The sequence below is a fragment of the Hipposideros armiger genome, unplaced genomic scaffold (assembly GCF_001890085.2).
Source record: "Hipposideros armiger isolate ML-2016 unplaced genomic scaffold, ASM189008v1 scaffold_1098, whole genome shotgun sequence".
Lineage (NCBI taxonomy): Eukaryota > Metazoa > Chordata > Mammalia > Chiroptera > Hipposideridae > Hipposideros > Hipposideros armiger.
The window spans coordinates 117,797-129,103 of record NW_017732448.1 but is presented as its reverse complement, the minus strand read 5'-3'; the positions used below and the strand labels follow the sequence as shown (position 1 = coordinate 129,103).

General features: G+C 40.6%; 2 protein-coding genes across 2 annotated transcripts; one reads left to right on the top strand and one right to left on the bottom strand.

The window, feature by feature from the left end:
- Nucleotides 1-471: 471 nt before the first annotated feature.
- On the bottom strand, nucleotides 472-947 carry CUNH11orf71 (chromosome unknown C11orf71 homolog). Its single transcript, XM_019632223.1, has one exon. It carries the CDS (start codon nucleotides 922-924, stop codon nucleotides 571-573), a length of 354 nt encoding a protein of 117 aa, XP_019487768.1. The 5' UTR covers nucleotides 925-947; the 3' UTR covers nucleotides 472-570.
- A 210-nt stretch (nucleotides 948-1,157) lies between these two features.
- On the top strand, nucleotides 1,158-9,676 carry RBM7 (RNA binding motif protein 7). Its single transcript, XM_019632222.1, has 5 exons — nucleotides 1,158-1,349; nucleotides 2,290-2,452; nucleotides 3,055-3,142; nucleotides 5,686-5,776; nucleotides 8,181-9,676. Exons 1-5 carry the CDS (start codon nucleotides 1,254-1,256, stop codon nucleotides 8,541-8,543), a joined length of 801 nt encoding a protein of 266 aa, XP_019487767.1. The 5' UTR covers nucleotides 1,158-1,253; the 3' UTR covers nucleotides 8,544-9,676.
- Nucleotides 9,677-11,307: the final 1,631 nt, after the last annotated feature.

Below are 11,307 nucleotides of genomic sequence, written 5' to 3'. Positions count from 1 at the left end.
AAGGTAACAGGATTACTGGGCCCTAGGAGGGAAGATTAACCAGGGTGATAAATGGAAGCACTTCCTTGTCACCCACGCAAGTACAGGGAAAGGGAGCAGTCTGAGGCAGAAAGGTGGGCAGTTAGGGAATCTCCAAGTCGGAGCGTCTGCCAGGAAGGGAGGCACGACTCGTGGAAGGCAGAGGATTTTGGACCCAGTGTTCGAATGCAGTGCACAGAGGCTGAATAAAAGGACTGCTGACCTCTGGGAAGGGCGGTGCCAGCCGCTCCGCTCTGGGACTACCTAAGGGAAAAAATCTCTTCGCCCTCCTTCCTGAACTAATCAATCATCCTGGCCGCTAAAAACCCTCTGAGTTCAGCAACAGTAAAATTGTCCTTTGTGCTAGGCTATGTTCACAGGACTCCTACGTAGCTTTTTATATTAAAATAAAAACACACCCCTCTAAAAATGAGACTGAGGCAGCATCAAGAAAGGACTTGAGAGAGGCCTTGTTAACGAGCTAATTAAGGGGCGGAGGGAGACGCTCATTTGAAGACGCAAGAAGGGCTGCGATCACACCTCCAGGCGCAATCACATGCTGCAGCAGCCGCTCCTTAGGAGCTCGAGTTTAAGCCCAGGGGTCGGGTAAGGTGAGAATCTCGCCTGACAGCTTCGGACCCGCCCATCAGGGTGCCTTCCCTTTATAAAGCGCGTAGGACACCAGCTGCCGCCCTTCGCCCGACGGCTCTCGGTCCGAACGCTGGGCCGCACCGCCTGCCTAGGAGTAAGTTCTGGGTGAATCGCTTCGGGGCCGGTAGCGAGCAAGCTGTCTCCGGAGAACACTGCTAACGCGGAGGCCGACCAGCTGAGGTCGCCGTGGTAAGAGCGGCAGGCCACCCTGCTTCCTTGATCGCCGGCAGACATGGACACGTAGTTGAGGGCCATCTTCAAACACTACCCGCTGTCTCTGGGTTACGTCCCTCGGTCAAAGGAGACCCTCCGCCCGTTCCACGGATCAATCCAGCCCGTCTCGGACACGGAGACCGAACACACCTCGAGGCATACCCAGAACGGCGGCCGACCAAAAAGCGCCCTGTGAGCGGTCCCCTCGCGCGCATGCTCAGTGCGTCAGCGCACGTCGACGCCGGCCGAGAGCGAGCGTGATTGACGTTTACGTCTGTGACGCCTGGGAGCGCGAGGACGTAGGTTTCCGAGAGTGCGCAGTGGGTGGGTTGGCGACGACCCTTAGGCCGTTTTAGGGAGGGGGCGTTGAGATGGGGGCGGCGGCGGCGGAAGCGGATCGCACTCTCTTTGTGGGCAACCTTGAAACTAAAGTGACAGAGGAGCTCCTTTTCGAGCTTTTCCACCAGGTAAGCGGCTGGGATCAGCCTTTTCTTTTCGTTTTCCGCTCGCGTGGGACTCGGCCCAACGGCCATCCCGGCGTTTTTCGCGCAAGCTTAGCTGTGAGTCCGGGCACCCGACCCGTGGGCCGGTTGGGGCTGCAGGTCGCACTTACAAAGGCGTTCGCTGGGTGTCGCCTTAAAAAAAAACACACCTAGTTAGTTCATGCCAAAGTGAGCACTAAAGGTGGTGGAGGGATACTCAATGAAGCGTTCCCGAGGTAAAAAGATTCAGGGGTCCTAAAGGGACATGATACATGTGGGTTCTTCCTTAAGCAGTGTTTTGGGTTTCTTTTTAAGTTAACTTAAACATTTTGAAATTACAGTTAACATAATATCGTATTAGTTTCAGGTGTACAACATAGTAGTGATTAGACATTTATATAGAGCGGTGTTTGTTCTTCCTTTTCTCATCTTCCCCTTAGGACACTTTGATTTATCTGATTGACAAATTACATTTCAGTTTCTTTGTCAGTAGCATTGTGTTTCTGTATTAAATGTGTGAAAAATTCTAAGTAGCCTGTATCCTCCAGTTCCATCCTCCAACAACTGGTGATGTTTGATTAATCGATACAAAAGTGAATTTTTGGTTCAAGAAAACCACTTTTTCTTGTTCTTTATACACTTGAATTTCCATGGAGTGGGAAAGTGATGGATGTTGGTGACCTTGTTGAAGTCATAAAGGGCTGAGATATGTAAATTCTGTGATTGCGTTTCTAGTTCTTATGGGTTCCCCTCCCCAAATAAATTAATCTTCAGTTATATCTGTAGTACCTTTGTTCTAATCGAGGTGGCTATCTGAATTTATTTTTTAGAATTCCTGATTACATTTCTGTTATTTTTAAACTTTGTAAAATTTGAGTATTTTCCTGAAATTGCCTTATTTAAATTGTAAACTTTTTTTCTATAGGCTGGGCCAGTAATAAAAGTGAAAATTCCAAAAGATAAGGATGGTAAACCAAAGCAGTTTGCATTTGTGAATTTCAAACATGAAGTGTCTGTTCCTTATGCAATGAATCTACTTAATGGAATCAAGCTTTTTGGAAGGCCCATCAAAATTCAATTTAGATCAGGTAACTATTCAGTGATATTTTGTTTGGGGAGAGGGATTATTTGCTGTTTTATTTTGTTTGTTTTTATTCAGTTTTAAAGAATATGTTTTAGGTGAAAATACTTTGAGCTTTGTGAATAGCAAGTAGTATCTCTAAAGATGAATAACATTGACAATATGGATTTTGAAAGTTGTCATTTTAAAACTAAGTTTATGTTGTTAGAAAGACTTGGATTTGGGTCCATGCTCTGAAAGGAGCAAGGATTATTTTCTGAAAATACTTTTCCTGGGTGCTCTGTAATTTACTTTTATAAATTTTGATTCTTGATCATGTGAGGATGAAATTTCCATGTATCCAGTCTTACAATTTAGTGTGAGGATCAGAATATTATGGCTAGAGTGGATATTTATACATTGGCTATTACCTTATTCAGGACCATTTTTGCTATATCTCCTATTAAACACTTAGAATTTTCACTCTGATGAAACTGTAAAGGAGTCTATTAAAATTTGAAGTTTTCTCTTTTAGCCTATGTGTACTTTTTTGGAATGATTTGGGGTGGGGGAGACAATTTCAAATTAAATTTTCTATCAAGAAGAATTTCTCAAATGATTTCATTTTAGGAAGTAGCCATGCCTCACAGGATGTTAGTTTGTCATATCCCCAGCATCATGTTGGAAGTTCGAGCCCCACCTCCACATCTCCTAGCAGGTAATATTTCTCACCTTTTGTTAAAGTCATTTGTTAGGATTGTTTTTAGGTAGTGATTTCAGAATGCATAATGAGTGATTGGTTTTCTTCTTTATGTTCCTACCTCTTTATTTTTCTATATTATTTGCTATGTTGGATTACACTTGGCCTTAGCCAAAAGGCCTAGAAGTGATGTTATGTTGGATTATAGTTATATATGTCTCTAAGGGGACTATAGACTGACACATTATATATAGTCCCCTTAAAATAGATACATGTGTAATTATACTTATGTTCATTTGTAAAGATGTATACCCACACCCACATATACATGTATGTAACTGAAACAAAATTTCTCAAAACATTGCTTACCCTGATTACTTCCAGGAAACTCAAGTTTCCATTTTATTTTATCTTTTCAAAATTCAAATTAGTTTTATCACCACTAATTGGTTGTTAACTTGCAGTTTAAAAGTACCTATTAGTAAACAGGCTAAGCGTTTGGTAGAATTGGACTCTAGGTCTGCCTCTACCAATTGTGTAATCTTGAGCCTGGTTCTGTCCTTCCATTTGTAAGGGAAAAGATGTTGAATTGAATGATCTCTAAAATCCCTTCCAGCCCTTGAGGGTTAGAAAAGAGACCACATGAATATTTACTTAAATAATCTTATTTAAGTAAGTAAAATTAGGGAGGCTGACATTTTACCAAATGTTTTTCTTGGTATATCCACAGAGCTATTTATCAATCATAATAGGCTTCGTTCAAGGAAGTTAACAAATACCTACCATATGTCAGGTTTTCTACCAAGATTTTGCATTTATGATCTCATGTATTCCTCTCAGCAGTCTTATGAGGTAGGGATGATTATTATCTCTTCCTCGTATATGAGGAATGGAGGTTAACTTGGTCAAGTTTGAACTATTCATAAGCAGTGCACTGGGGTACAAACCCAGGCAGTATGATCAAGTCCAGCCTATGACATGCTTGCTGCGTAATGGAGCTTAAAGTCTAGATGACTACCTGTTTAATTAGTACAATAAGTTCTCTAAAGAAGGAGTAGAAAGTGCTTGGAGAAAGTTTTAACAAGGAGAGATGATATAAATGAATGAGGACCGTGTACCCAGATCATAATGAATGAAAAATGGAGAGTAGTGGATGATATTGGTGAGGTAGATAGAGGCTGAATAATACAGTCTTTCTTATAGGCTATAATCTGGATTTTGGGATTTTACCCTAAGAACTGTAAGAAGACATTGAAATGTTTTCTGTAGTGTAGTAATAGGAACAGGTTTGTATTGTAAAGAACTGTTTGGTTGCAATGGGAGAATGGATTGGAAGGACAAGGGTGAAAATAGACCAGTTAAGAAGCTATTGGTAGTAAGGTATTGGTATTAGTAGCAAGATAGCAGGGAAGTTAATTGGGGTGAGAGGTTGCTGGTTTGGATTAGGGTGGTGCCAAGAGCTAGAGAGATGTGGATGGATATGGAAAGATACTGGAAGGTGAAATTGTAACAAAGCAATAGTGAGAAAAGGTACCCTCTCAGCATCCTTTCTTACCAGCTGAAATTAATGGTGTTTACAAACTTAGTAGAGTTGAAATTCAAAGCATCTCCATCCACTTTTATAGAACCTTCAAAGGTATCTTAGTTAGAAAAACAAAGCTTTTAACCTCCACTTAGAAATTCTTGGGGAAAAATATGCAAGTAAGTACGTTAGTTTTAATCAAAGTCTAGAGCGTACGTTATTTTTATACTTTTGTTATAAGTAAAATTATAGTTTTTACCCCTGTAGAGGACAGATATGTCACTGATTTAAGAAAACTAGAGGAAGAAGATCTAAACTATAAACAAATTAATTTTGGTAATTTGATTCCAAGGGCATATTTTAAAATAAAATTATAACATTTTTCTAAGATTTTCTGTAGAGCAAGTTACCTCTTTTGGAACTGAGGAATAAGGTATAAGTCCTTAAAATTAGTATTCTATTTATGTTGCAGAACCCTAATTCCTTACTCTTTAAAACTTCTTTCCTGTGTCTATATGTCTGTCTAGTTGCTCAAGCTAAAAATCTAGATTTTATTTTTTATTTCTTCTTTCCCTCATCTGTCATATGTAATTGATCAAATCCTTTTCATTTTAGTTCTCAACCTAGGCCTTTGCACTAGCCCAGGCATTGACGTGGTTTTTTTTTTTTTCTATAAAGGACCAGATAGTTAATATTTTATACATTGCAATACAGTTTCTTTCTCTGCCATTGTAGCACTACATAAATAATACAAAAACAAGAAAGTGTGGCCATGTTCCAGTAAAACTTCAGCTCTCAGCTTCAAATGACTTTTTAGAAAGGCCATCCCTGACCAGCCAAGCTAAAATAGAATCCTTTATCTCTTTCTTACTCTTTAGTAATTCAGTGTATCTCTTATGACCGTACCCCACCTCCATGAAAGCAGATAACTTTGTCTGTCTTGTTCTTTCCTACCTTTGAGAGCTATGTCTTACTTACTGGTATCTAGTAAATACTTGTTGAATGAATGAGTATATGTTGGTTTTCTTATTTTTTGCAGGTATGAAAGGACTGTGGATAATATGACTCCATCAACACAAGTAATTCAGAGAACTTTCTCTTCTCCAGAAAATTTTCAGAGACAAGTGGTGGTAGGTTGATTTTTTTTCAACTTGAGTTGCTTTAAAAAAAAAAAAATTAGTTAAAATATTCAGATAATTCTTAAATTAACTTTTTAAATTTTGGATAGACTTGCATGATCTTTGTAGATTGATCACTCATTTTAGTTTTCATTGGCCTGAAATATATATTTAAAGATTGAAGATAGATAGAAGAACTGCATTTAACATTTGTATTTTTCAACCATTGTTGGGAGGTGTGTGTGTGTGTGTGTGTGTGTGTGTGTGTGTTTGTGTTTCAAATATTGGAAATTCGTTCTCTGATATTCTTGGAACTTACGCTGAGTGACTTTTTATCATATATTCTCTTTAATACTTAATACTTTAATATACTAGAGTCTTCTAGACTAGCTCCTTCTTGAATGTTCCATTTTTCTGTAATATCACCGTAAGACTAGGCTTAAAATTTTAGTATATTTTACTGTTTCATCTTTGTTTCCTTCTAGTTGCCAAGTTTTTAATTGTTTTTCTTTTTTTCACATTCATTTTATTTTCTTTGCCCAAATCAAAATCTTGGCTTGTTGCCCCTAGGCTTTTGAATTTCATAGGTCTACAAAATAAATATGAAAAAGTAGAATACAGTAAAGTTATGAGCAATATTAAAGGGTGTCAGCTTTTGTTATTGTTTCATTTTACTATAGGCCATTAAAGAAAATTGCCATTGGCTAATATTTTTCCACAGGTAGAATTTGGGAACCACTATTCTAATCAGTCAGTACTTGTCTCCATTTTTTCCTCACTAGTCCACCCCACACATCATTTCAAAATTAACGTTGTGGGGCCAGCCAAGTGGCTCAGTTGGTTAAGAGTTAGCTTAGGACCGGCCAAGTGGCGCGATGGTTAAGAACTGGCTTGGGACGCCAGAGGGCCCCGGTTCGGATCCCACATATGAGGGCCAGTGACACTGCCCTCCACAGCTAAGAAGCTGAACAACAGCTCAACCTGGAGCTGGGCTGCTTGAGTCGCCGGCGACGGCGTAGGCTGCAGCCCCTGTGGCAGTGGGTTGCCATGGGCTACCGTGTGTAGCCAACAGCCAGCGTGAGCGTCCAGAAGCCGGCGAGTGATCTACCTCGCCCGGGAAGAGCATAATGATGGTGCCAACTTGGGCCAATGAAGCAACATCCTCCACAACTAGACTGAAGAACAAAATGACAGCAGCTTGTCTGTTGCCCTCCCCCCAATTCCCCAGCACTGTTCCCATCCCCCCAATTCTCCAATAAAAATCTTTAAAAAAAAAAGAAGTTAGCTTAAGTGCGCAGGCTCTGAGCAACAGGGCTGCTGGTTCGATTCCCACATGGGCCAGTCACGCTGCGCCCGAGCTGAGCTGCCGCTGAGTTGCCAATAGGTGGCAGGAGGGTTCAGCTGGTGAGAGCATGTGCTCCTAACAAGACTATCTGTTTGATAGTGGGCTACGCCCACCCACATCTAAGACTCAACTCGGCACCTTGAGCTGAGCTGCTGCCCCAATGGCTCAGTGAATAGAGTGTGCGCTCTTAACAACAAGGCTGCTGGTTCGACTCCCGCATGGGATGGTGGCTACGCCCACCCGCAACTAAGATTGTAACACAGCACCTTGAGCTGAGAGGCCTTGAGCTGCCAACGGGCAGCCAGATGGTGACTGGCACCCTCCACGATTAAGACTGAACAACAGCTTGGCTGGTCTCCATCCCCAATTCCCCAACACTGTTCCCCTCCCCCAAATCCCTAATTAAAAAAAAAAAATTTAATGTTATAACTCCATTTTGCTTATTTTCCTGGCAATTTGAGTTTCCATTGTTTGCAAGATAAAATCAAGAGTTCTCTAGCCTACTTATTAGGCACTTCAATCATTTGATTCCAATAAATTTTAGCCTTACCATCTATTCATTATGAGATCTATAACCCATATCAGCCAGAATTTGCTAGTCTATTAACCCACTCTGTGTTTCCCTGTTAATTTTTGTGCAATTTCCTTTCCTTGGCATATTTTCCTTCCTACCCCCGCCCCTAAAATATTTTCCTTAGAAGATTCCCTCCATACTTTTAATACTCAGGTCATATGCCACCATCATGAAGCCTTTCCTAATGATACTGAGCTCATGGCTCTTTATATGTTCATCACACAGTGATAGACATTATACTCATTTTGTATGACTTCCCTACTAAGTTGCGTTCCTGAGGGCAAGGAGTAGTAGTTATGTACACGTATCTTGTAGATGTGCATTGGAATGAATGAAGCTATTGTATTGTATTCTTTTAGTTATGTTTAACTTAAGATTCCTCTAGGCAAGAGTGATTTTGCTTTTCCATCATTATCTGGTTAACTGTGACCAAATACCTATTGACTTTGATATCTTGAAATATTTACAGTTAACATTTTCTCTTTCTCTTCCCTCAGATGAACAATGTTTTGAGACAGATGTCATATAGTGGGAAATATGGTTCTCCACATCACGATCAGTCAGGATTTTCCCCATCAGCTCAGTCACATAATCATACTTTTAACCAGTCTTCGAGCTCCCAGTGGCGCCAAGATACACCTTCATCACAGCGTCAAGTCAGACAGAATTCTCATCCATACATAGCAGATAGACATTACAACCGTGAACAGCGTTACACTGATCACGGGTCTGACCATCATTACAGAGGAAATAGAGATGATTTCTTCTATGAAGACAGGAATCACGATGGCTGGAGCCATGACTATGATAACAGAAGAGACAGTAGTAGAGCTGGAAAATGGCACTCATCTCGACACTAACAAGTGTTCAAAGGACATTGTTTTTATAGGGTCATTCTAGGCCCCTTTGGCTAACTTGGTGTACAGGGCAGCTTTACAAGTTGCTACATTTCTTTATAAAAATTTTAAAACCTATAACTATAGTTTAACACAGAAAATGAGAAGAATTGTGGTTCTAGTTTTTACATTGATAACCTTTCACCTCAGGGTTTTATGAAGAAAAAAGGGTTTTATGCAAAAGGAAGTGCCATAATTCCTAATTGTTTTAGACAATTGAGGGAAGGGTGTATTATGGATTGGTTGCATTATAAAGCAAATATTTTCATTATCTTTTTGCAAGAACCTGCTTGTTAGTGAATCAGATTTTGGTGTATACAGTAGAAAACATTCAAATTGATAGTCTGAAATGACTTAGTATTTTGTTAATAAATGAGAAATGTAATTTCAGTGATTCATTTTACTAACATTTGAGAATGTTTATTGGTAAAGTTTGGAGATAAATCATATTGTTTAACTTCTTAGAAAACAAATGTACTGTGACATGCTGTTTGAGTTTTACCCTAATTGGACATACAAGTGTAAATCTACACATTCTATTTCATTCTAAAATCTTAGAATTTCCTTATTGATTCATGTTTGATGTATGACTGAAGTCACTCAGGAAGTTAAATTTCTCTAAATGTATTTTTTAATATTAAAAATACAGTGTTAACATAAAATCCCCTTTTCAGGAAGAACAAAAGTCTAAATGTACAGTCAGATAAAATGGTAAAATGTTTTACTGGAAGTATACTTATTTGGAAAAAGGTTCCCAAAACCTTTAAGTGCTGCCTCTATCACTCAAACTTTTTAAATTTACCATTTTCAGAGTGCCCAGCGCATGTATACAAGGGAACATTTTATGAGGATTGTACAAGCTGCTTTTTTGTTTGAATATTTGAAAGAGTTTAGTCTTAAACACTTTCTGATTTAAAATTTTTTTAAGTCTTGTTTAACAAAACTTTTATGTATCAAGAAACCTGTTTTCCTTTCATTGCATTGTGGAACTTGTTTATAAAAATTTATCCCTTGAAATATTTAGATCCTTTTTAATATTAATGACAGCATTTGTACTGTTACTTTTTAATATTGCAATATATTGAACACAAAAAGGAGGGGTGTGTCTTATTTTTTTGATGTCACTACAGAGACGTACACAAAAAGTTAGCACCATACTTTTTTTTTTAATATTTTATTGGGGAATTGGGGGAGGGGAACAGTGCTAGGGAATTGGAGGAAAGGGAACAGAGAAATTGCTGTCCTTTTCTTCAGTCTAGTTGTGGAGGACATTGCTTCACTGGTCCATGTTGGTATGATCATTGGGCTCTTCCCAAGTGAGGCAGATCGGTCGCCAGCCTCTGGACGGCCACTCACAGCAGCTCTTGGCAGCACACACTGGCTGCAGGCCACTCACAGTAGCTCACGGCAGCCCACTGCAACAGGGGCTGCAACCTACGCTGTCGCCAGCGACTCGGCAGCCCAGCTCCCGGTTGAGCTGTTGTTCACCATCTTAACTGTAGAGGGCGCAGTGTCACTGGCTCTAATGTGGGATCTGAACCAGGGCCCTACTGCTCAGAGCTGGTCCCAAGCCAGCTCTTAACCAACGTGCCACTTGGCCGGCCCAGCACCATACCTTTATTGAGTGTTTTCTGCTGTTAAGAATGTCAGTTCTTTAATTTAGAGTACCTTGAAATATACCTTTTGTACATACTGAATTTAATATTTTAGAATCAGATTTTCAGTGACACACGGATTATAGTTCCAAGCATTGGAAACTAATCTCCCTGGTCTCTAAGTGTTTATGTACATTCAAGTTTTCTGTTTTAAATGCATGTCATTTTTCTGTTTTTAGGTAAATGGAGCTATCCAACTACTCAGCATAGAGAGCATTAAGATCAAAAGTGTCTGTTTAAGCAGTTTAATACAAGGATCTATTTCCAAATGAGCCTGTTACTTTCAGGTATCTGATATAAAAATGTATTCAGTAGCATTTGTACAATAGATATTAACAAAAGTTAATACTGCTTTATTGCCGCTTATCTGTGGTTCAAGTCCTTTCGTATTGATTCACAGGTGATCCTGGTTCAGAATTTTTTTTTTTTTTTAAAGATTTTTTTTATTGGGGAATTGGGGGATGGGAACAGTGCTGGGGAATTGGGGGAAGGGGAACAGACAAGTTGCTGTCGTTTTTGTTCTTCAGTCTAGTTGTGGAGGACGTTGCTTCACTGGCCCAAGTTGGCACCATCATTGCGCTCTTCCCGGGCGAGGCAGATCAGTCGCCGGCTTCTGGACGGCCGCTCACTGCGGCTGCTGGCCGCTCACGCTGGCTGCTGGCTACAGACGGTAGCCCATGGCAACCCACTGCCACAGGGGCTGCAGCCCACGCCGTCGCCGGCGACCCACGGCAGCCCAGCTCCAGGTTGAGCTGTTGTTCAGCATCTTAGCTGCAGAGGGCAGTGTCACTGGCCCTCATATGTGGGATCCGAACCGGGGCCCTCTGGCATCCCAAGCGGGTTCTTAACCATCGCGCCACTCGGCCGGCCCCAGAATTTTTTTTTTTGATGGCTCTTGGGGAACCCCTTGTGAGGTTCCAATGAATCTTTTTCACTTCAGTCTAACCCAGCTGAAAGTAACCAAACTAAGTGTACCGTGTAAAGGAATAGAACAAGACAGCATCAAAGAACTGATTGGTGAGACAATTCACCTAGGTACTGAGAGCTACAGCAGCAGAGCGGAGGAGACTGTG

Excerpts from the sequence above, each read along its gene's own strand:
- CUNH11orf71 (XM_019632223.1), bottom strand. The coding sequence starts at position 924 with ATGGCCCTCAACTACGTGTCCATGTCTGCCGGCGATCAAGGAAGCAGG.
- RBM7 (XM_019632222.1), top strand. The coding sequence starts at position 1,254 with ATGGGGGCGGCGGCGGCGGAAGCGGATCGCACTCTCTTTGTGGGCAAC. Across the intron at positions 2,453-3,054 it reads CAAAATTCAATTTAGATCAG|GAAGTAGCCATGCCTCACAG; the intron begins GTAACTATTCAG and ends ATTTCATTTTAG. Across the intron at positions 3,143-5,685 it reads ACCTCCACATCTCCTAGCAG|GTATGAAAGGACTGTGGATA; the intron begins GTAATATTTCTC and ends TATTTTTTGCAG.